Source organism: Elephas maximus, chromosome 19 (assembly GCF_024166365.1).
Source record: "Elephas maximus indicus isolate mEleMax1 chromosome 19, mEleMax1 primary haplotype, whole genome shotgun sequence".
NCBI lineage: Eukaryota > Metazoa > Chordata > Mammalia > Proboscidea > Elephantidae > Elephas > Elephas maximus.
The window spans coordinates 57,664,338-57,691,150 of record NC_064837.1 but is presented as its reverse complement, the minus strand read 5'-3'; the positions used below and the strand labels follow the sequence as shown (position 1 = coordinate 57,691,150).

At 38.1% G+C, this 26,813-nt stretch overlaps 1 protein-coding gene across 13 annotated transcripts in view; it reads right to left on the bottom strand.

Annotated features, from left to right (window-relative positions):
• CEP112 (centrosomal protein 112) overlaps positions 1 to 26,163 on the bottom strand; it is a 470,205-nt gene extending 444,042 nt beyond the window's left edge. For 6 of the 13 annotated variants that reach the window (XM_049859713.1, XM_049859717.1, XM_049859722.1 and 3 more), the window contains exons 1-5: positions 26,002 to 26,162; positions 20,646 to 20,720; positions 18,885 to 18,998; positions 16,027 to 16,217; positions 14,498 to 14,667 (exon numbers count right to left, since the gene is read on the bottom strand). In XM_049859713.1, coding sequence (XP_049715670.1) covers positions 14,498 to 14,667; positions 16,027 to 16,217; positions 18,885 to 18,990 — 467 coding nt within the window. In that variant the 5' untranslated portion in view covers positions 18,991 to 18,998; positions 20,646 to 20,720; positions 26,002 to 26,162. The other 7 variants (XM_049859724.1, XM_049859725.1, XM_049859726.1 and 4 more) reach the window with 4 other exon arrangements.
• Between the last annotated feature and the right edge of the window lie 650 nt (positions 26,164 to 26,813).

Sequence of the window (26,813 nt, the reverse complement as noted above, 5' to 3'; positions counted from 1 at the left end):
CATTTCATAACATGGAGGAATCTGGAAGGCATTATGCTGAGTGAAATTAAAAAAAATAGTCAGTGGCAAAAGGACAAACATTGTATGAGACCACTATTATAAGAACTTGAAAAATAGTTTAAACAGAGAAGAAAACATTCTTTAATCATTACAAGAGTGGGGAGGGAGGCAGGGAGAGGGGTTTTCACTAATTAGACCGTAGATAAGAACTATTTTAGGTGAAGGGAAAGACAACACGCAATACAGGAGAGGTCAGCACAACTGGACTAAACCAAAAGGAAAGATGTTTCCTGAATAAACTGAACGCTTCAAAGGCCAGCGTAGCAGGGGCATTGGGTTTGGGGACCATGGTTTCAGGGGACATCTAGGTTAACTGGCATAATAAAATCTATTAAGAAAACATTCTGCATGCCATTTTGGAGAGTGGCGCCTGAGGTCTTAAACACTAGCAAGCGGCCATCTAAGATGGATCAATTGGTCTCAAACCACCTGGGGCAAAGGAGAATGAAAAACACCAAAGACACAAGGTAATTATGAGCCCAAGAGACAGAAAGGGCCACATAAACCAGAGATTACATCATCCTGAGACCAGGAGAACCAGATGGTGCCCAGCTACAACTGATGACTGCCCTAACAGGGAACACAACAGAGAACCCTTGAGGGAGAGGAGAGCAATGGGATGCAGACCCCAAATTCTTGTCAAAAGACCAGACTGAATGGTCCGACTGAGACTAGAAGGACCCCAGAGGTCATGGTCCCCAGACCTTCTGTTAGCCCAAGACAGGAACCATTTGCAAAGCCAACTCTTCAGACAGGAATTGGACTGGACGATGCCATAGAAAATGATAATGGTGAAGAGTAAGCTTCTTGTCAAGTAGACACATGAGACTATGTGGGCATCTCCTATCTGGAGAAGAGATGAGAGGCCAGAGGTGGGAAGAAGCTGGCCAAATGGACACGAAAATAGAGAGTGGAGGGAAGGAGTATGCTGTCTCATTAGAGGGAGAGCAACTAGGAGTATACAGCAGGGCGTATATAAGTTTTTATATGAGAGACTGACTTGGTTTGTAAACTTTCACTTAAAGCACAATTAAAAAAAAAAAACAGACAATCCTTTTTTTTTTAATGGGCAAAATCTTAAATAGGGGCTTCACATAAGAGGATATTCAGATGGCCAATAAGCAGAGAAAAATATCATTAGTCATGAGGGGAAAAAACAATTTTAAGTACACATTCACTCTACCAGAATTGCTAAAATTAAAAGAAACTGACAAGCCAAGGCAAGAATGGGGAGCCCCAGAACTTTCATATCTTACTGGTGGAAATGTAAACTGGTACAACCATTTTGGAAAACTCTTTGACAGTATCTACTAAAATTACACTTTGAAGTCAACACTCAACAGAAATGTGTACACAGGTACACTAAAAGATATGTAAAAGAATGTTCATCGTGGAATTATTTGTAATAGACAAAAACTGGAAACAACCCAAATGTCCAACAACAATAGAACATAAATTGTGATATATTCACAGAGTGGTAAATAAAAGAGAATAAATAATCCACTGCTAAATGCAGCAATATGAATCAATCCCACAGACACAAGAAAAGCAGCAAGAAACAAAAGCGAACATACTGCATGATTCAAAAACCGTTAAATCTAATCTATGGTAATATAATGCAGAACAGAGGCTACCTTTACGGGGAGGATAAATGACTATGAGGGAGTAAGATAAAGGTTTCTGGAGAGCTGGCAATGCTCTCTACCTTGATCTGGAAGGTGGGTATATAGACGTATCCATTTTGTAAAAATTCATCAAGCTTTATGCTTAAGATTTGTGTACCCTGCTATACATGGGATACATTTTGATTTAAAAAGTTTACCACAGAACAACAAAGAATGAACGCAGCTATATTCATTAACATGGATGAGTCTGAAAAATATTATGAGCAAAAAAAAGCAAGTCTCTAATGACTATATATGATTCCAAAAAAAAAGGCAGCAGCAGCAAAGAAATAATTAACACAAAATTCACGATAGTAGGCTCCTCCCAGAAGTGGAGGCAACAGAGGCAGAGTAGCTACAGGAGGTCTCCTAGAATTCTGTGATGTGCTATTTCTTGGTGAAAAATACAGAGATGTTTATTTTATAATTGTTCTTTAAACTGTACCTGTGCATTTTCATATGTGGTTAACATATATGCTGTATTTCACAGTTGCAAAATATTTTAAGAGTAATACAACCGCTGCATTATAAATGATCGAAAAACTAAAATAAGAACGAACTTTAGATTTCAAGTCTTTGCATTCACCTGAGCAGCAGGTAATACCATTACATAGCATCTGTAGAATAGTCTTCTTTGGGTACTGCTAAATATTAGTGAAACATAAAAATAAATAGCAACAATTAATAATGCAGTAAATAAAGTGTCAAAGTAATAACACTGAAAATAAGAAAAATGAAAATAACTTTCAATGAATCACAACATATTTAATTTTAATTAAATAAAAAATGAGATGCTTAAAAAGACTAAAAAACAACCAGAGATCCACAAACACTTTGAGAGTTTATATTTTTCCTACTGACTACTTTAAAATGAATCATTTGATTAAAAAAATTAAAAAACTAAAACTTTCTTTAAAAGTCACGCATTTAAATCAACAATGTTTATCAATGTATCTCCGGTTTAACAGTGTAATACTCAGAGTATTTTAATTTCCTTAAAATCAAGTTCTACAATATACTTAAAGCTTATTGTTATTTTGTTGTTGTTTATTAAAAAAGACAAGCAAAACTGACCAAAAGAAACTTGCTTATGAAATAAAAAAAAATTACTAAAAAGCCTCATTCATTTAAAAAAAAAATTTAACGTAACTAAATTTGCCAAAAATCTGACTTATGGGGGAAAAAAGCCTTAAAAAAATAGGATCATTATTTTCAAAGCTATTCATTTTGCTATAAATTACTGCTACTTGACCTTGCCTTAGTAAATACCTAAAAATGATAGTTAATTAGCACATTAACTGTTGGGGAATTAATGAGTAGCTAAGTAGTTTTATGACTGTGTGAAATTACATTTTATTGAGTACCTTAAAAAACTTTTTATTCCTCGCTTACATAGCAGTATTGTTTCTACAGCTCAAGGTTAAGCGTCTACCTAACAAGTATCCATTGTGTCAAAAATATCAAATTAATCAGACTTATTACACACTAATTGTTCTACCAAAACAAAATAATGAGCACTTAACCACTGCGCCACCAGGGCTCCTAAATGATGAAAAAGATTAATGGCTTCCTTTTTGATGGGGAGAGCTCCTCTGTTCTCCTGAAACCTGAGACTGAACAAGAAACTTGACGATGACCATGGCTGACCATCAACAAAGAGGGGAGATACTAATACGTTGCAAGTAAGCACAGAAGAAAGGTCTCCCCAATGGTGCAGCCAGTTTACATGAACCAACACTCAACCTCTAATGCCTATCTCCATCCCAGTTCCCACCTACAAAGAGAATAGCCAGTAGCTCTGCATCCAGTAGGTCAGGTTTTACAATGGTCCAGCAAAAGGCCCATGGTATAGAACTGACTGCACTGGCCAATCCAGTAGCCACTATCCACATGTGTCAATATAAATTAATTAAAATTAAAAATTCCATTTCTCAGTCACATTAGCCAATTTCAAGGGCTTAACAGTCATATGTGACTAGTGGCTACTGTACTCAACAGCACAGCTATGGAGCATTTCCATCACCACTGAAAGTTCCAATGGACAGTGCTGCTCTAGAACATATCCTGGCCCAAACAACAGGGCTATTCTTAAATAAACTAATGCACTTTTTTGTGTGAATCATATTTAAGCACATTTTACTATACATTAATCCCAACCATATTTACACCAATAGGCATAAAGAATACCTAGGAAGGAAAGGTACTGATTGGCTTTCTCAGAAATCCATCTAACAATACCAGAAAACCAAAAAAAAAAAAAAAATCCGCTGCCGTCGAGTCGATTCCAACTCCTAGTGATCCTATGGGACAGAGTAGAACTGCCCCATAGGGTTTCCAAGGAGTGGCTGATGGATTTGAACTGCCGACCTTTTGGTTAGAAGCCACAGCTCTTAACCACTGTACCACCAATGCTCCAATATCAAAAGCAGGGACTATTTACAGGGTGAATGTCATTTATGTATAAAAATGGAGTTCACAAAAGCAAAAAGGCTCTACTGATAAGTCTTCTGGTTAGTTTGCCTTTTTTTTTTTTTTAGTACACAGACTAAAAAATTACATCAGTATTTTAAAAGTGAAAAATGTTTTATCACATAGATCAACCAATACGCAAATGCGAGTACATTTTCATTATACTTGATCACCATCTGCTGGCCATTTTCTTAAACTGCACAAGCAAATGAAATGCTAACTATATTGGGCGACAATGCATTCCTGGAAAACCACATCATAAAGAGGATCACTGTAAAACAAATCACATTTTCCATAAGGGCAGGAGTATAATTAGGCTCTTCTTTCCTAACTCAAATTTGGCATCAAACAACCCATGGAAAAAAGTCTCATTAAAGCAAAGATGCAAAAATTCCAGTCCTCTATAATAATTTAAAATAATTTAAAATAGGATAATTATTCTCCAAGTCTTTTCTTATAGGTATGAACAGATTTATTACTTAAGAGACCCCAACGTAAATTAAGACACAATGCTAATTATATAAAGTTACCCTAAATCAGATATAATAAATTTAATATACAATGAATAATAATTCTTTTTGCACATTTTTAGAACTGTTAAGCCATCCGGATGGTGGCTCTTTATAAAAAGAGATCTAAAGAAATCTTCGTCAAAGCTTCTTTTTCACCAGGAAATTCCTCTTAAATAAGCAGAGGTGATGTGTTTCTTCCACTGCAAAGCAGTGTTTCCAGGTCAGGCTTGGTCCACTATTACTCCTCTTCGCCCTCTCCTAACTCCTAACTTTTCATTAAAGTTTGAAGTAAAAATAATAAATGTTATTAAGTCATTCTTTTTCATCTTTCCTTAACCCAGAACCTAGCTGCACAGACCACATCATACTTCACTGAAAAGTCATAAAAAATAATTACAAGACATTAAAAAGCAGCTTCAAAACATTTTTCACAGAACTGTCATACAAGGATACAACCTTTTACCTTCGTGCTCTGGCTCTGGGATAAAGCGTGGAAAGAATACACAGAGATGACATGAACTGAAGTTTAAATATTATTCCCAAACTCAAACCCACTACCATCGTGTCGATTCCAACTCACGGTTACCCTATAGGACAGAGTACAACTGTACCCATAGGGTTTCCAGGGCTGTAAATCTTTACAGAAGCAGACTGCCACGTCTTCCTCCTGCAGAGCAGCTGGTGAGTTCGAACCACCAACCTTTCGGTTAGCAGCCAAGTGCTTAACCACGGCACCACCAAAGCCCCTTAAATATTACTTTAGCAGCTTCAAATACACAGCGTGGCAAATGCAAACAACAGGGCTGACCACTCTGTGTTCCTACTATCTTGGAGAAGGGACTTGCTGAGATATCTAAATAAAGTTTCCTACAAAGCCTCTTTTAAAAAACTATTACCATTCTTTTTCTATTTGGATAGTGTGCAGAATTCATATTTACAATCAGAACCTTTCTGCATAGTCATAATTTATTTTTCTCAGGAACACAAAATGACTTAGTAACTGGAAATAATTAATGACCAATAGGTTTTAAGATAATGACCTTTGGGAGAATTAGATAGTTAGAGAAGCAAGAGAGCGGTCAAACAGTCTAATAAGCAAGGTCCTGGATGAAATACAGCAATAATCAGCATAACAGTGATGATGGCGGTAGCAGCAGCTAACACTTAACAGGCCTTGTATGACAGCCTCTGCATTCCGTATTTCACTTCATCTTCACAACTCAGAGCTTAGAACTACTACTATCTCCATTTTACAAATGATGAAACTGAGACATGGAGAACTGAAGTAACTTGCCTGAGGACCCCTGGTTGCCAAGTGTCATATGTGGGATTTGAACAAAGGCAAACAGCCTCATTTCAGCTCAGCATGGAAATAACCAAGAACAAAGGCATAGCTGTCCAAGATTGCTGATGCAGCACAAGTGGGGAAAAAATAGGTACAAATGAAATTTCCATATTCACTACACAAAGTACTCACGGTCTACATGGTGCACTAAAAAGAAAATGGAGCCTGGAATCCTAAAAACCTGGATTCCATACTGGATCCATCACGGGGCAAGTCACTTGACCTTCTGAAGATGTTATCTAATCTATAAAAGGGCAATATTGCCAACCTCACAGGATTGTAGAGGATCAAATCATATAACTTATAAAAGTTTCCAGGATAGTACCTAATACACAGTAGGTGCTCCATAAATGGTAGACTCTGCCTCATTCGGTTTGTGTTTTAACAAATTAGAAATACATGTTGAATTCACAAATATTTAGAGTACTTATCGGGAAAATTTTGTTTTTATGTTTAAATCTATATACACTTGTTACATAATTAAATTTACTCATTTGCATCACTAGTGTTAAAAACATCTACGACCAAAGTGTTTAACAGGATTGGCATTTTAAGGACAACTTGAGAGTATTTATCAAAATATAAGTTTGTGTTTATTAAAAATAACTTGTATACATGGACAAAAAGTATTTTTAATTTTCTACTCTAGACTAGTCCTACCTTTAACACCTTCTTGCTTGACACCCAGAAACATCCCATATATATATATATGCATTCATATATTCTCTTTAAAACATACACATACAATGGAAGCTTACTATACTGTACATTTATTTCTTGCTGAGAACGAAGAAGGCTTGAAGCATTTACTAATGCGGATCAAAGACCACAACCTTCAGTAGGGATTACACGTCAACAAAAATCCTCACAACTGGACCAGTAAGCAACATCATAATAAACGCAGAAAAGACTGACGTTGTCAAGGATTCCATCTTACTTGGATCCATGATCAATACCCATGGAAACAGCAATCAAGAAATCAAAATACACTTCGCATCAGACAAATCTGCTGCAAAAGACCTTCTTTAAAGTGTTAAAATGCAAAGATGTCACTTTGAGGACTAAGGTGTGCCTGACCCAAGCCATGGCATTTTCAATCACCTCATATGCATGCAAAAGCTGGATAATGAATAAGGGAGACTAAAGAAGGCTTGATGCCTTTGAACTATAGTGTTGGCGAAGAATACTGAATATACCATGGACTGCCAGAAGAATGAACAAGTCTGTCTTGGAAGAAGTACAGCCAGAATGTTCCTTGGAAGTGAACATGGTTAGTCTTCATCTCATGTACTTTGGAAATGTTATCAGGAGGGACCAATCTCTGGACATCATGCTTGGTAAAGTAGAGGGTGAGCAAAAGAGAGAAGACCTTCAACGACATGGATTGACACAGTGGCTGCAACAATGGTCTCAAGCACAGCAACAATTGTGAGGATGGTGCAGGACCGGGCAATGTCCCATTATGTTGTACATAGGGTCGTTATGAGTTGGAACTGACTCGACGGCACCTAACACAACAACAACATTCATATATCCTCTTTAAAATACACACACATACTTGGGAAGCTTACTATACTGTTATATACTTTTATTAACTTTACATGTGTCACGAGAGCTTTCCATACTAACCCAAATAGAGCCTTTTTACCATTGCACAAGATGTTGAACCAATTTATAATCATACCAACAGTTCATCCATTAAATTTGTTCATGTGCCTAGATTTTGAAATAGCAATTCCTCTTCAAGGAATCAATAATAGCCCAAAACACATGCATCTGCATAATAATATATATACTAGGATGTTAACTAAGGTATTTTTGGTAACAATAAAGAATCAAAAGCGATAGAGACAGGTTAAATCATGGTATATCCACACTAGGGAATACTGGACTGACAAACATCATCATAATAAATGGAGAAGAAATCGAAGCTGTCGATGATTTCGTTCTACTTGGATCAACAATCAATGTCCACGCAAGCAACAGCCAAGAAATCAAACAATGTACCACACTGAGCAAATTTCCTGCAAAGGACCTTTTTAAAGTTTTAAAAAGCAAAGATATCACCTTGATGACTACAGTACACATTACCCAAGCCATGGTCTCTTCAATCACCTCATGCACGTGAAAGCTGGGCAGTAAAAAAAAAAGAATACAAAAGAGCATTCAATTTTTGGTGTTGGTAAAGAATACCGAATATACACTGTGGACTGCTAGAAGAATGAACAAATCAGTCTTAGGAGAAATATAAACAGAGTGTTCTTTAGAAGTGAAGATGGTGAGAGTTCAGCTCACTTATCTTGGACAAATTTTCTTTTTTTTTTTTTATCTTGGACACATTATCAGGAAAGACCAATTGTTAGAAAAGGACATCATATTTGGTAAAGTAGAAGGCCAACGAAACAAGGAAAACCCTCAATTTCCTCAATCCATCCTCAATGAGATAGACGGACACAATAGCCACAATGGCCTTAAACATACCGACAATCTTAAGCATGTTTCATTCTGTTACACACAAGGTCTCCATGAATTGGAGGTGACTCAACAGCAACAATGAAATACTACTGGCAACTAAAAACTACACAGACTACACGACACAAGGTTTAAGACATCCTGAAGTGAAAAAAAGCACAAGTCTCAGAATGGTTCATATAGTATAAGCCAATCCGTAATTTTTTTAATTACACATGTGTTGGTGTGGGTATGTGTCTACTGTAGAACGATACACACTAAATCATTGATGGTGATACATTTCAAGAGGAAAGTGGGATTAGAAGGACACAAAGAAACGGACCATGACTTTTTACTCTACATGCTTCTACGTTGAGGTTTTCACAACAAGCATAAATTATGTTTAGATTGTTATTACTAGATGCCATCAAGTCATCCCTGACTCATAGGAACCCCATGCACAAAAGAACAAAATGCTTCCCAGCCATGAACCATCTACGTGATCAGTTTCAGATTGGACTATTGTGATCCATTAGGGTTTTCACTGGCTAATTTTTGGCCAGGCCTTTCTTCCTAGTCCATTTTAGTCTCGAAGCGCCACTGAAACATATTCAGCATCAAAGACTGCATATTTTTCTAAAATGAGGATAAATAGTTTAATAGTCATCTATTGCTGAGTACAAATTACCACACATTCAATGGCTTTAAACAACACCCATATATTATTTCATAGTTTCTATGAGTCGAGAGTCCAGACACAGCTGAACTGGCTTCTCTGTTCTGGCACCACAAAAGTGTAATCATGATATCAACCAGAGATGGGCTGTCATCTGGAGGTTCAACAAGGGAAAAATCTGTTTTCCCTTAGCATGGTTGTCAGCAGAATTCAGTTTCTAATGGCTATGGGATTCATTGCAGCTTGCTTCTTCAAAGCCAGGAAGAGAAAGAGAGCAAGACACCAGAGCAAGTCTGCTAGAAAGATGGGAGTCTTATATAACATAATGTAATCACAGAAGTGACATCCCACCACTGTTGCCATATTCCATTGGTAAGAAGCAAGTCATAAACCCTGCCTCCACTTGGTGGGTGGGAGGGTGTGTGTTATGCAAGCATATGAGCACCAAGAGGAGGAACATGGAGCCACCTTAAAGTTTGTCTGCCATAAAGACAATTAAGATTTTGGTTATACATTTGAAGGATGACCAAGATAATGTATATGGATATATCTCATGACTGTGGAACTAAATCAAACAAGTTAATCAAACAGAGGTAAGATCTAAGTTCATGGTCTCCTTAGTAACAATTTGTAAAACCATGCCCCAAATCCAAATATACCTATTTCAATGTCATGAAAATAAACAGGTATCTGACATAAAAAATACAGTAACAGATTTCTAATAAAATGGCAATGCAATGTAGAACACTGGTTTTCTAAAAGAAAACGTGGCAATAATACGACCTTAAACCAAGAAATATGAAAAATGAAAGAAAAAAATAGAACCAGGACAAAAAAGCTGTATGTGGAAGTTGTTTGGTGTAAAAGGCTAAGTTTATTAGTGTATAATGTATATTTGGTGGTGAAAGAAAATAAGATAATAAATCAGAGAGAATATAACCTCATAATATTTCTAACGTGTCTGGCACGAGGTAGTACAGGAAGAATAAAGTAAAGGAAAGGTGCTATCTCTACTGAATAGGGCTTCCTAAGAAAAAGGCTTCAAAAGAACTGTGCATCTTTAATAATATAAAAAGGCTAGGACACAAACAGCATAATCTAAAATGCCATTAGAAATACTTCACATACAAAAAGGTCTAAGTAAAGCAGGATTTTATAAAGTGATCAAAAAAGAAACACTAAGGGGGAAAAATCTTTTAAGATTAAAGAGGTTTTTCAAAGGACAAGTTGAAGTGGTTGTAAAATTTATGAGGCAGCATTAAACTTCAGCTCTAAGTAACAATAAATTATTCACTATAAAAACATACATGTGTCAAATATTATAAGCCTCTTAAACTTTTTAAACCAATTTCTTGTGGAATTGATCAGACATATTAGGTCCACACTAGCAGATACTTTTTCAATAGCACAGTATGACCACTCAGAGGAAAGGAGCAGCTTCAGAGGGAAATAAGAAGACAGACCATCAATAGACTATTCATTACCGCCTCTTATCTGACATCACACATTATGTATTCAGCCTTAAAATCAATTTTGCTGCCTTTAGCAAGAGTAAATGTTAGTGTTCTATTTTTTAATGCCTCATGTATGTAAAATCACAAATGCAGTATTTAATTAATGTGCATGTAGATTACAATTTTAAGTGAAGTTCATTTTTTAAAATAAACCAAAATATTAAATTAAGAGAAACATATAAGAAAAGATACCCTCAGAAGCTTTGTCTTTGCAATCCTAATTGATCTTCAGCTTTTCCAACACACTTGACCTGAAAGATACTTAAATATGGCTTTTCCAGCTCCTTCGCTGTCTTTATATTCCTCCCAGTGTGTGAAGGACATTGCTATAGCCTATATCCACACTTCTCTCAACTTTTTCTAAAATTTATTCTTCCTTCAACTTTTTCTAAAAGTGAAAAATGGACCGTTCCATCTGCCACAATATATAAATATGCTTTGTACACATAAGTTACGTATGCAGCAGTGCCTGACACATGCCATTCACTCAGGCATGTATGTGCTCACCCCATAAAAAAAAAAAAAATACTTAGGGAGCTCCTAACACATTCCAGGCCTGATGCTAAGTGTCAGAAATATAGTGCGTAATAGAAAAACCCAGTTCCCGCCCTCAGCAAATTCACAGATATTAAGCCTTTACACCTGTGATGAGTACAACAAAGAAACACACAGTAGTATAGGAACATACAACAGGTCACCTAACTGACCTGGGATGCCAGATAAGGCTTCTTTGAAGATCTGACATTTTGGTTGACATCTGAAGGCTGAGTAGAACAGCGTTAGGCCACTTTTTATATAAATGATAACTAATGCCTCTTACTAGGGAAACTTTTTGTGCATTAAAAATGCCATTTAGGATCAAAGACCTAAATATAAAATCTAAATTGATAAAGATCATGGAAGAAAAAATAGGGACAACGTTAGGAGCCCTAATACATGGCATAAACAGTATATAAAACTTTACTAACAATGCAGAAGAAAAACTAGATAACTGGGAGCTCCTAAAAATCAAATACCTATGCTCATCCAAAGACTTCATCAAAAGAGTAAAAAGATTACCTACAGACTGGGAAAAAGTTTTTACCTATGACATTTCCGGTAGCGTCTGATCTCTAAAATCTACATGATACGGCAAAAACTCAATTACAAAAAAGACAAAAAAACAATTAAAAAATGGGCAAAGGATATGAACAGGCACATCGTTAAAGAAGGCATTCAGGTAGCTAACAGATACATCAGGAAATGCTCACGATCATTAGCCATTAAACCAAAAAAAACCCATTGCCGTTGAGTCAATTCTGACTCATAGCGACCCTAAAGGACAGAGCAGAAGCGCCCCACAGGGTTTCCAAGGAGCGCCTGGTAGATTCGAACTGCTGACCTTTTGGTTAGCAGTTGTAGCACTTAACCACTATACCACCAGGGTTTCCCATTAGCCATTAGAGAAATGCAAATCAAAACTACAATGAGATTCCACCTTACTCCAACAAGGCAATCCAAAAAGCACAAAATAATAAACGTTGGAGAGGTTGTGGAGAGACTGGAATACTTATACACTGCTGGTGGGAATGTCAAATGGTACAACCACTTTGGAAATCAATTTGGTGCTTCCTTAAAAAGCTAGAAATAGAACTACCATACGATCCAGCAATCCCACTCCTTGGAATATATCCTAGAGAAATAAGAGCCTTTACACGAACAGATATATGCACAGCCATGTTCACTGCAGTACTGTTTACAATAGTAAAAAGATGGAAGCAACCAAGGTGCCCATCGACGGATGAATGGATACATAAATTATGGTATATTCACACAACGGAATACTACGCATCGATAAAGAACAATGATGAATCCATGAAACATTTCATAACATGGAGGAATCTGGAAGGCATTATGCTGAGTGAAATTGGTCAGTTGCAAAAGGACAAATATTGTATGAGACCACTATTATAAGATCTTGAGAAATAGTTTAAATAGAGAAGAAAATATTCTTTGATGGTTATGAGAGTGGGGAGGGAGGGAGGGAGGGGGTATTCACTAATTAGATAGTAGATAAGAACTATTTTAGGTGAAGGGAAAGACAATACACAATACTGGAGAGGTCAGCACAACTGGACTAAACCAAAAGCAAAGAAGTTTCCTGAGTAAACTGAACGCTTCGAAGGTCGGCATAGCAGGGGCAGGGGTTTGGGGACCATGGTTTCAGAGGACATCCAGGTCAATTGGCATAATAAAATCTATTAAGAAAACATTCTGCACACTACTTTGGAGAGTGGCGTCTGGGGTCTTAAATGCCAGCGAGCAGCCACCTAAGATACATCAATTGGTCTCAATCCATCTGGAGTAAAAGAGAATGAAGAACACCAAAGACACAATTATGAGCCCAAGAGACAGAAAGGGCCACATAAACCAGAGATTACATCAGCCTGAGACAAAAAGAACTAGGTGGTGCCTGGCTACAACCGATGACTGCTGACTGCTGCGTGACAGGGAACACAACAGAGAACCTCTGGCGAAGCAGGAGGGCAGTGAGATGCAAATTCTCTTAAAAAGACCAGAATCTCATTGTAGTTTTGATTTGCATTTCTCTAATGGCTAATGGGAAACCCTGGTGGCAAAGCACTGAGGTGCAAATTCTCATGGTCCCCGTACCCTCTGTTAGCCCAAGACAGGAACCATTTCCAAAGCCAACTCTTCAGAAAGAGATTGGACTGGACTATGGGATAGAAAATGATACTGGTGAGGAGTGAGCTTCTTGGATCAAGTTGACACAGGAGACTATGTGGGCAACTCCTGTCTGGAGGGGAGATGAGAGGGCAGAGGGCGTCAGGAGCTGGCTGAATGGACAAGAAAATAGAGAGAGGAGTATGGAGTCTCATTAAGGGGAGAGCAACTAGGAGTACATAGCAAGGTGTGTATAACTTTTTGTATGACAGATTGACTTGATTTGTAAACTATCACTTAAGGCACACAATAAAAAAATTTTTTTTAATCCTATTTAAAATTAGTACTCCAGTAAGAAGGCACAGTGTAATGGGATTTACATTTACATTCATTTTTTATTAACTGATAACAAATACTGTTTAATGAGAGGAAAGGGAAAAAAATTCAAGCATAAGCTTCAAGATGGATATGCAGGATATCATACTTTTTGAATCATTAACGATGTTCTTAATTCATGCTTATCATATAGGAAAACACAGAAATGCATTAAAGACACTCAAGCATCACTTTTCAACCAATGGAGTAGGCATGAGGTTAACAGATATCTATAAAAGTGGCTAAAAATGTAAAACATTCTTCACTACAGGCAATCCCCAGGTTATGAACAAGATGCATTCCTAAGTGTGTCTTTAAGTCAAATTTGTAGGTAAGTCAGAACAGGTGCATATGGTTCTTATTTAGCCTTACTTTAGTGCAAGAAGAGGCTCAAAGCCTTTTTCCATGATTTAAAAGGTGAACCCGCAGCAAGTGAGGGTGACTGTGATGAAGAATTTGTTGTGAGTAGGGGTTGGTTCAATCATTCCAAATTGAGGGCAAATTTACATAACATTAAAGGGTAAATACCAGTTGTCCATATGTTGGATGTCTATACCTCAGACTTTAACTGTATACAGTAAATGGAAAAGCAAAACTCTTTTGTGTACCTACCCAAAATCCATTCATTGTCTTCAACTTTAATAAAAACGTAAAGCAACTGCTTACCATAAAAAGAAAAAAAAAATTGGAAAAACGGAACTTATGAACCAGTTCCAAAGGTGGGCTACAGGATAAAATACCTTCAGAAGGCCATTTTCATAGCATACCTGCGGACATCAGCTGGCGGCTGCACCAAAGTGTTATCTTCAGAAGAAAGTTTCCATGATTCATTGAATTTGTGGTCACTTGTCCCCAGCTCACTCATTACCCAGGCTGGTAACCTCTCTGGACTTGGACCTTTTGCTCGTGTGGAATTTGGTTCATCAAAATAGATGGACTGGTTTTTAAAAAATCAGAAAAATTATTCTTTCAAAATATAAAAATTGGTTAAAATTTCCATCAATTTTCAAGTTTGCTAACAGTCTTTTAAATGCTCTATTTTAATTATATACAAATATATAAAAATGTATCATTCAATGTACAACTGATTATGAAATATTAAAATACATAAAGGTGATAACATTTACATTTTAATTATATTCCGATGAATACGAAAATCTGATAAACAACTATATTACATAACAGGTAAGTGTGACAATAATTATTTGCATCATAAAATAACAGCTTTATAAAAAGATAAATAGAAAAAGTTGGGTTTTTTTTTAATCATGCGCTCCCCTATTTCCATCTGTAATCATCAACTGCTTTATTCAAAAAACAAAAATCAGTGAGCAGAAAAATCTCAGGCAATATAAATCAGAAATTAAGAATCCCTTGATAATGTGGGAACAAAAAGATTAATGATGAGAGAGACTTGGGATTTAGTTGATGGCCATACTAGCTGCGAAACCCAAGACAAATCTCTATGCCATCTTATTGGTATTATTTCCCTATGATTCTACAAAACTGAATGACCAATACGTAATACTCCAGCAGTCAGGTTTCTGAAGTATTTAAATACTAGCAAAACAAGGCATATTTCATGGTTGTAAGAACAAAGGAAGGAGCCTTGGTGGTGCAGTGGTTAAGCACTTGGGTGCTAATCAAAAGATTCGTGGTTTAAACCTACCAGCCGCTCCGAGGGAGAAAGATGTGGCAGTCTGCTTCCTTAAAGATTACAGCCTAGGAAACCCTATGGAGCAGTTCTACTCTGTCGTACAGTGTTGCTATAAGTCAGATTTCACTCAACAGTAACAGGTTTGGGTTTTTTTGGTTTAAGGACCAAGGTAAAGACAATTCATCATCCAAGAGTAACAAATGCCTCCGTAACAAGGCTAATTTGATAATGAAATTATAGGAATCACATCTAAACTCCAACTAAACGTTGTCATTTTATTAGAATCCAACTGCTCTTGAACTTTGAAACAATGTATATGAGTTTCATGAACAACAATTTACTGAAAAATATAAAATATTACCATTGTAATCTAGTGAAAATTAGTGAGAAATTTAGGCTCAATATAAAAATTCACTTCCAGTTTTTCAGAAATATTATAGAATACTGAGGATGACTAAAACAATAAGGATATTCCTTCTATAGGCCAATACCTATTATCTACTCAAAGTAGAAAAAACCAAATCAGGGAGGAAAAAAAAAAAACAGGTATAACTGATAAATCACTGTCTTCCAAAAAGGATCATAAGCTGACACTCACCTTTCAAGAAATGAATACATCTTTTGATTAATGGCACCTACCATGTATGAAGGTAAAGTTTTGAGCATTCCTGGTTCAGGTCGATGTGTAAAAGGGCCTTCAAGTACGCCTCGCTTAAGCATATGCAGTAACAGTTTTGCATAGAGGTTCCGATTCTTCCTGCCCATTATTCCTGTACCAGTTCCTGAAGGCTCACACAGTTTTCTAATCCAAAGAGCACACCTCTGGCGTTCTATAAATACATAAGAACTACCAGATAACTTGATTTTTCAGCAAATAAAACATTAAATTACAAAGACTTCCAATAGCCCCTGCTTTTGTCTAGAACAGGGGTTGACAAACTTTTTCTGAAAAGGACCAGGTAGTAAATATTTTAGGTTTTGTGGGACATATGATCTGTTACAACTACTCAACTCTGCCACTGTAGCAGCCACAGATAACATGTAAACAAATAATTATGGCTGTGCTCCAAAAATTTTATTTACAAAAAAGGCAATGGGCTGAATTTGGCCCAAGGGCTATAGTTTGCTAACTCCTGGTCTAGATTTTAACTTTATTAGTTAATTGGCTATAGGACAAGACAAATGCAAAGAAATATTTTCACAAAAAATGAAATCTCTGGATTATTATCAAATAAATTTCTGAGATAAAATTTTGCTATAAAAACGTATCTAAAATAATTTTAGTTGTACTGAAAAATCTTCCTATAATTCTAATTAAATAAAATGTAATCTCTGATTTATTTAGCATTTTAATCTTACTCTCAAATTAAGGGAAACCCTGGTGGCGTAGTGGTTATGTGCTACAGCTGCTAACCAAAAGGGCGGCAATTCAAATCCGACAGGCGCCCCTTTGAAACTCTATGGGGCAGTTCTACTGTGTCCTATAGGGTCGCTATGAGTTGGAATTGACTCGACAGCAGTGGGTTTAGTTTTTGGTTTCTCAAATTAAATCTCAAACATTTTATTTTTTAAAGCCGATAATTTGCAGGGATCTGTAGCCAATTTATTTAAGGCTTTATTTTAACATCTCTAAAATAACTGCTACTTATATTTAATTTCATAAAATAATTATATCTTTAAAAATCTCCCTAAAAATATATAGCAAAGTTTAATCCACGTATAATGATCTACTGGTTATCTTGCCATGACACAGTTTTTAGGTCTCAGGAAAACATTTTGACATTAATCTTCATCAGTTTTACTCAATTTGATAATTATACATCTAACACAAATCACAGGTATGCTTTATCTATTAGTTTATAAAGGTCATATTTATTTACTGCTTTACCTACAAAAACCCCTGGGGCCGGATTTACCACTTTGCAAATATCATTACAGGTATGACAGCTATGCCTCTTAAGAATTACTTTAGCTTTAAAAATTATATAATCAAAAAGAAACCTTCATGAATCACTGGGCGTAATTTGAGGGGGGAAAAAACCACACAAAATGAAGCTGATAAACTTAAGTCAACAGTTTCCTAAACTATGTATTTTCCACTAGTCCTAGAGCAAACTGGAATCTACGTAATATTCTAATGCCCAGTATTTAGTATAATAACTTGGTTAATGAAAACAATGCATTTCTCTACCTAAAATGATGGAAAGGAAACATTATCGAAGCAAAATTTAGCTGTAAGAAGACCCAAGTTATTACGAATACACTAGTGCTTGACTGGGTTCTAAGTTCCCAAGTGTTTCATTATAAATTAAACAAATAAGGGCCATGGACAAACTAAATGGTGGCAACGTGTCAGGAACCAAATATTATAATCGATCCAATTCTATGTACCTAAAATCCATTTTTAAAAGAAGATGAAACATGAGGATAATTTGATTTAAAATACATTTGTAATGAGATATTTCAATATAAATTTTTCCAAACAGCAGCTCTAAGAAAAAACAGTATTAGATTAGAAGAGAACATAATATACAAACACCATTAAATACTAACTCAAATTATCTTAAATGCACCGCAGCCATTTTGAAGAAGAGGAGGAGGAAAGAAGTTAAGGTCCAACAAGTCAAGAGAAGAGGGTAGAGGAAGAGGCTTAAAGGGAAGCACAGGCCAGGCCACTCCGGACCAAGAAATGTTGCAAGCCCTAGAACAACGGATGAGCAGTCCCTTCTCCCAACACGGCTCCCTGGAATAAATAGTATTGAGTTGGTGCCTCACTTTGAACATAGATCTGCTCAGACAACTCAGTGAAATAGAGACTTTGGAAAGAGTTCAAGGCATAATTTTTTAGCCCTGTTCCAAGCCTTCCACTCAAAAGCTACCAAATCAGATAAACTTTTTTCAGCCTAGTTCGATTTGGACGATCTTCCTGGCCTTCCAAATTCTCTGCAATTGCTTCCTGATGCCTTAAGTTATCTAAAATTTCTTTAATTTGACACCAAGACTCTCATTCTACAATTAGAGATAAGAGGCCTAAAAGCCAAGAATTAGAAACAAAATAGCAACAAAAACTCATTCACAGTTGATTTTATTCAGTCGACCCACAAGCATAAAAGACCAATAGGTTCTTTTTTTGCTTTCATAAACGTAAGAGTCAGACAGCAAGTGGACAGTAAGCTCCTGAAAGAGGAAGTATTTCCACTGAGGGAGAGAAAAGATGCAGGAAGAAACTGTTGTAGCTAACTACAGAGGTCCACACGTAAGCTCACAACATATGGGAAGGTGGTATCACAAAATCTTTCCATAGCTTAGTAGGACAATGTTACCAAATTTCTCTTTACTCTTGAACAGCTCAAAGTAAGCCATCCCAAATCAATTCAAGATGAAAACTTACTGACGGAATTCAGTTGTCTTTCCATTTTGATGGCTCATTGATTTGACTAAATTATAGAAAGAAAAAAATTAATCTTAAGAATTCTAATTTTCAAACATAATCTTACCTGACCTATGCGGTAATTTTAGAACAAAGGGCTTCATATCTACCACAAAGTGATCAAATTCTGCATCCAGCTTCTCCCATTTTTCTTCTTCACTTCCCATTTCCATAATCTAGTCTGTAAAAGATTTAAAATTCAAATATTAAGAATATGTATGCTGAAAGCTACAAAATTCTGAGCAACGGTACCAAAAAACAGCTAAGTAAATGGAGAAGCACCGTGTTCACAGATTGGAAGATTCACTAGAGTCAAAATGTCAGTTCTCCCCCAAACCGATCTATTTAATACAATTCCCATCAAAATTTCAGGAGTATTCTTCGTACATACAGACAAGCTGATTCTAAAACTTATATGGAAAGGTAAAGGAACCAGAATAGCTCAAGCAATTTGAAAAAGAAGAAAAAAGTTGGAGGATACTCATTACCCGATTTTAAGATGTACTATAAAGGTACAGTAGTTAGGACAATGCGTTATTGGTCAAAGAACAGACACACAAACCAATGGAACAGCATAGAGAATCCAGAAATGTACCAACACAAACATGGACAACTGTTTTTTGACAAAGGTGCAGTACATGGAGAAAGGATAGTTTTACAACAAATGATGCTATAACCACTGACATCTATATGCAAAAAAAGGAACCTTGACCTAAACTTCACACCGTATACAAAAATTAACTCAAGATGGATCATAAATTTAAGTATAAATTGTAAAACTATAAAACTTTTTAGAAAACATAGCAGAAAATCTCCAAGACCTTGGGTTAGGCAAAGATTTCTTAGATATAACACTTGTCTTAGCGCTGAACAAAACTTAACACACTGCTAAAAGTGAAAGCCGAGAGTTTTACTGGAGGGTTGAGACAGCCCGAGCTGGGCAACACTATGTAATGCAAGATCACAAAGTTTCGAACATTTTGAGGGAGAAGTGAGTTTTTATACAGAAAAGTGGGGAAGGGAGTACGTGACCACAATCATGGGAGCCTGGGATTACATATAGTTACAAGATGATAGAAAGATAAAATTTTACAAGGTTAGATAACCTGTTTTCTAACTCAGGCTTCCTGTAGTCAACCTGGCAAGTGATTTTCTGAACTATCTACATACACATTCTTCCTGGGGCATGCTGCATAAGCATTCTCCTGAGACTATCTTGATAGATATTTCCTGGTAAACATTTCTGCATAAACCACATTCTTGCCCCCTCACTGTTTGCTGGAAGTGATTACAGTTTTACAAAAAGTTACGTCTTAAGACTCTAAATCGCATGTTTTATTCTTAGGAAGGCAGAAAGGAGAACTTAGACAAGCTAAAGTTTAACTCAAAAATGGAGCTTTAATTCAGACCTAGGTCAGTCATTTTCAATCATTCCAAGCAGCTCAGTTTTAGAGTGCCTTCGCACATACTAAAAGCATTATCCGTAAAGGAAAGATTTGATATATTGGACTTGATCAAAATAAAAAACTTTTGCTCTGCAAAGCACACTGTTTAGAGAATGAAAAGACAAGACACAAACTGGGAGAAGATATCTCCAAATCATGTATCTCATAAATAACTTGTATCTTAAAACTCAACCATAAGGAAACTACCCAGTAAAAAAGTCAGCCGAAGAATTAGTCCCTTCACCAAAGAAGATATGCTGGTTGCAAATAAACACATGAAAAGAGTTCAACTTCATTAGCCATTAGGGAAATGCAAATTAAAGCCACAATGAGATGCCTTTACACATCAAACGCAGGGCAGCTAAAATAAAAAATGCAAATACCAAATGCTGGTGAGGATGGAGAACAGGAACTCTTGTGCACGGTTGGTAGGCATGCAAAATGGTGCAGCAACCACTCTGGAAAACAGTTTGGCAGTTTCTTATAAACATACTCTTACCATATGACACAGCAATCCCGTTCCTAAGGTATATTCGCACAAAAACCTGTGATGTTTCCTACAGAAGGTTTTTTTCCCCCTTGGTAATCACCAAACACTTGAAACAACCAAAATATTCCTCAACATGGGAACGGATAAATTGTGGTGTATCTATACAATGAAATAGTACTCTATTAATACAAACAACAACAGGGATAAACTTCAAATGTATTATGCTAAGTGAAAGAAGCCAGTCTCAAAAGGCTACATACTATATGATTTCATTTGTATGACATTCTAGAAAAGATGAAAAATACAGGCACAAAAAATAGACCAGTGGTTGGAGGGGGACAGCAGTAGGGGAAGGGCCTGAAACAAAGGGGTAACATAAGGGAAGTATTTGGGGTGTTAGAATTGTTCTGTATCCTGTATCTTGCCTCAGGAGGAGGTTATAGGAATTTATACATGTATAAAAATTCGTAAGACTGTATGACAAAAAAGTGAATTTAACTGTACGTAAATTTTAAAAGTTTAATGCCCCTTAAAAAACTTAAAACATTGGCCCTCGTATTTCTTCCTAATTAGCGAAACGCACACACACAAAACCTTTGCCTAACTACACCAACTCACAACGAACAGTTCATTTTTGCCCCAGTGAACCATCCTTCAGACTTTCCAAGCCCTTATTTGACTCCACAACCTTTTTTGCACGGGCTGTTCCTTGAACCTGGAGTCACGTAAACGCAGTTTCAATGTCACTTCCAAAGTAAAGCTGGCCACGCTCACCCTAGACTAGCTGTTGCTCCGTTCTCAATGCACGCTGCTCATATCTGTGTAATAGCACTTATCATGCTGTTATTTTTATTTTGTGTGGAAATTCAGTGACACTGTTTACATTCTTCAAGTCATATAATCATTCTCGCTATTGTTTTCCAAATTATTCCACCACCATCAATGTACAGTCACTGCCCCCTAGGCTTCTCATCTAACCTTTCAAGATCCTGTCACACTGTTATTTATTGACATGTCTGTCTCTTCCACTATCTGTGAGACACTTCTGGAAAGCAGGGATCATGACTTACATATTTTAGTAGATGCCGAGCACATTACCTGGTACATAGTGAAAAAGAAAAACCAAACCCATTGCCATTGAGTTGATTTCGACTCACAGCAAGCCTATAGGACAGAGCAGAACTGCCCCATAGGGTTTCCAAGTAGCAGCTGGTGGATTTGAACTGCCGACCTTTTGGTTAGCAGCCATAGCTTCTTAGCCACTGCACCACCAGGACACATTAAAAAAAAAAACACCCTTGCCATCAAGTCAATTCTGACTCACAGTGACCCTACAGGACAGTAGAGCTGCCCCACAGGGTTTCCAAGAAACTTCGAACCATGGACCTTTGGGTTAGCAGCAGAATGCTTAACCACTGTGCCACCTGAGCTCCCCAGGGCATATTAAGAAAAACAAACCTGTTGCCGTTGAGTTGATTCCAACTCATAGCAATCCTATAGGACACAGCAGAACTGCCCCACAGGGTTTCCAAGGAGCAGCTGGTGGATTCAAACTGCCGACCATTTGGTTGGCAACCGAACTCTTAACCACTGTGCCATCAGGGCTCCCAGGGAATATCAGGAGCTTAAAAATGGACTGCTAAATAAATATTAAATTAACTATTAACATTCTACTTTTACATGGTTAGGAATCTTGGTGGTGCAACAGTTAAATGCTTGTCAGCAAACCAAAAGGTTGGTGGTTTGAACCCACCAGTGGCTTCGCAGGAGAAAAGGCCTGGCAATCTGCTCCCGATAACAGCCTAGAAAACCCTATGGGGCAGTTCTATTCCATCTTGTAGGGCTGCTATGATCAGAATCGACTTAATGGTGCACAACAACAACAATTTACATCGTTAATTTTTTTTTTTTTAATGCTTCCATTCTGCATACTAAATAGGTCTTCTAGAATAGGAATACTATATGCTACTACTCATTTAACAAAACTCGTCATCCTACCTTCTGGATAACAGTAGGAGAAACACATTCTCAGACCCAAAACATGGTCAAAATAAGTTTTATTTAAATGTGTCTTCTGGTTGGTTGGCTGGTTGGTTTGGGTTTTTTGTTTGTTTGGTTGGTTGGTTGATTGGTTCTGTCTTACATTTCCACAACATATTCCATCAGTTACAGAGCTGGCAAGCAATGGCTATGGTACCACCTCTGAATGTTAGAACACAAAGTTGAAAAGCAACTGTTCAAATGGATGAACAAACAATTAGAAACTCATAAACTCAGAATTTTAAGCACAGCTATGGCCTAGAAGTGTACTCCCTGGCTTAAACAGTGTATCCTGCCCATGTACTCAAACATTTGCCTGACAGTACCCGTTGTTGTTGTATGCTTGTCAAGTTGACTCCAACTCATCGTGACCCTACAGGACAGAGTACAACTGACCCATAGGGTTTCCTAGGCTATAATCTTTATGGAGGCAGATTGCCAGGTCTTTCCTCCCACGGAGCAGCTAGTGGGTTCAAATTGCTCACTCCCTGGATAGCAGCCAAGTACTATCACACCACCAGGGCACTTTAGAGTGCCCTCAGATAGGGTCACTGAGTCGGAATTGACTCGACAGCAGTGGGTTTGGTTTTTTTTTTGGTTAGCTAGGGCTAAAGCAAAAAATGTTACTACTAGCCAGAAGGCTGGCTGCTCAAATCCACCCAGAAGCACCTTCCTGCTGATTTGTTTCAGAAAGGTCACAGCCTTGAAAACAGTATGGAGAGTTCTACTCCGCACACGTGCCATGAGTTGGAATCAACTGGGCAGTAACTAACAACAATCACTAATTCACAGTAAATCCTCTGACATAGGCAGGAGATTTTAGTGTTTAATGTTAGAGGAAGTTAAAACACCAGTTAGACGACTCACCCAAAGTCATGAAATTAAGGACCAGGCTCAGATTACAACTCTGACTTTCCTAGCTCTCAGATCCATTATCTCTGGAAACGCTGGTGGCCTGGTGGCATAGTGGTTGAGAGCTACAGCTGCTAACCAAAAGGTCAGCAGTTTGAATCTACCAGGTGCTCCTCTGAAACCCTATAGGGCAGCTCTACTCCGTCCTGTGGGGTTAGTATGAGTCAGAATGGACTCAACGGCAATGGGTTTGGTTTTTTCTTTTTTGTTTCAGATTCATTATATATGACTACTTGGCCATTTTACATATAAATCAGCAATATATCCAACTAATAAAGAAGTACTTGGAAAAGGAGTGAAGTAATCTGAATTGCTATAACGACACGCTATAATGAAGTACATAGTTTCTCAAGGAAAAAAAAGACAGTGAAAGTGATATTTGATAGAACCTAAAAATCTGCTTGACCTTATCCTATATTCATTTTTCAACAAAATAAAACTTAAAACAGCCATTGAGTCAGTTCCAACTTAGAGCAAACCTATAGGGCAGAGTAGAACTGTCCCATAGCGTTTCCAAGGCTGTGATCTTTACGGAAACAGCCAGCCACATCTTTCTCCCAAGGAGTGGATCCAGGGTTCGAACTGCCAGCCTTTCAATTAAGCAGCCCAGCACTTTGACCACTGTGCCACCAGGGCTCCTTTCAACAAAATAATGTAAAAAGGCAAAAAAGAAATTAAGTTAACATTTCAACCCTTCAAAGAATTCTTACTACAAAAATTTATCTTATAGACAAGTTACATGTTACCCACAAATCACACCTACTTAGTTCCAGCTCGTTAACAAATTTTATTACTATTAGAGTTGCAGATTTAAAGGATTAGAATTAAAAATAAGTAAAGCCATATCCTTGATAAAAGTATTTATAGTGTGCCTAATAACGTAAATTACTTCAAAAGTGAATTGGGTGACTTTTGTTTATATCAACACTCTATATTTGGGTCATGTCTTCAGTTAAATTCACTGGCATCTTCTTTTTTTTTTTTTTAACCTGTTTGCGGATAGCTACAAAATGGGCTAAGACCTTCTTAAAGGGCTTAAAAAAAAAAAAGCTGCCATTAAGTCAGCAAACCATAAGCAAGCCACAAATATTACAAGGTCTTGAAAAATGGCAGCAACAACTGCTAAAAAAAGAATACACTTATATCATGCCCCTTGCCAAACATACGAAACATATCCTGAAAGTTGTGTAAAATGAATTGTTTGATAGAATTGTATTTTACATTTACTGTGGGTTATTAAAGAAAACTTGTAATGAGTCCTTCGTTAAATCGGAAACCTTACAGGTGCATGTTTTATCCGGCTTACACATTTGGAGTTGTGACAGTTCCCGGAGCATTGATGGTGCACTCCCCATCTGTGCCAGGTACCACGCTGTGTACTTTACAAACGTTATCCCAAAACTTACTCCAAGTCAATCGTCACCCCAGGAGATGGGCACGATTTTCACAGCCATTTCACAGAGGAGGAAGCTGAGACTTTGCAGGGCTAAGCAACTGACCTGGGTCCTACGGAACGTGGCAGCTGCGCCTGAACACTGTGTACAGATGCCAGTGTGCTGCACTCTGCTGCAGCGCGCCACTGTCTCCTGCTGTGCTCTGTGGAGAGGCTCGCGCCCTTACATTCGCCTTTTCTATCTTATTTTTATTCATTTTTAAATATTAAGGACAAATAATAAAAACAGTGGTCCCGTAAGTATAAAAAAAAAATTACAATTGCCTATGTTGTTCTCTTTAACCTTTAAAAAAGAAACTCAGACACACTCCGCAGCTTCCAACCTGCGGTGATGCTGGTATAGGCCCTTCCCCAGGAGAACTGCTACTATTATGACTGTCGGATTCAACAAAACAACCAGCACGTTGCTTCCCCCTAAGTCCAAAGGTTAATGATTCTGTTCTGGGAGGAATTTAAAAACCCAAGCGGTACCGTTCTCAGAAGTCACTTCCTTTGCCAGTGTGGACGGCCTGCGAGCTCGACACGGGCCGCGTCCACTCTCCTGCCTTGTCTAGAACACAGATTTCTTGTCACAAGCGACAAAACCCTCTGGTTAGATTTCTGGCCCACATCATGTTGACGTGTTCCATCAGCTTATCAAACTTGATTTAGAACTTTTTCGATCCGCCCCCAGACTAAATTTCACCCTGCGAGCGAATCCCAGCGGCCTGCGCCGAGCCCCCGACACGGGGCGCGCGCCCCACGGGCCTTGAGAACGGGCCCGGCGCTTGGGGCCGAGGCCCCTCCCCGAACCAGCCCGCCCCAGCGGGCGGCCGCCACCCCGCGCAAAATTCCACTGGCGAACCTGGGGGTGAAGGGGGTTGAAAACAAGAACCTGGCGCGCCCACAGCAAGTTTTCCGCTCGGCCGCCGCCGCCGCCACCGCCAAACGGTTTCAAATCCTTGCGGGCCGCTAGGGCCACCGCCGCCCAGCAGGCGGGGGGCGGGGACTTCCGTGCTCACATGTCCCCGCCCCCCGTCCGCAGCAAACGCGCAGCGCTGTTACCATGACAACGCCCCGGGCAGTGGCTGCCGCGGCCCAACAGGCCGGGGACCGAAACTTCCGTTCTCAGAAGTAACCCCCTCCGGGCCGCGACTGGTGCCTGACGTCGTTGCCATGGCGACGCTCGGCTGCTCGGCTGCCCTCAGGCGCGCCTTCCAGTCAGGCCATCCCTTGGCGGGTCGGAGGCCCAGGCTCCGAGGATAACCAGACCGCTGGCTGGACGCTGCCCTTCGGGCATCCCGCGCAGAGAGGTGCTGTGGAGAAAGAACGAGTGAAGGGCAAAGAAAAGGGGACTGATGGAGTACGTTCACAGAAGGGTATGCCCATTATTTGGTCAGACATCCTAGTTGAATTGAGTTTTAAAGAGTGGGAATGCACTACCTAATACCTCAGAACCAGCAGATGAATGACCTTGGATTAAGCGGGGAAGTGAGCAATATCATTTCATTTTGTTAATTATTTCACTTGGAATTATTTGAGGTTTGAAAAAACTGGCCTCAGATTCTGAAATCAAAAAGCTTTTTGTTTACCAATTCTGTGTGGAATAGCAACATCAAGTGAAAATTATGTTTTTGCTGCTCCCAGGGACTGTTTTCATCCAGCCAGTTTTACCCA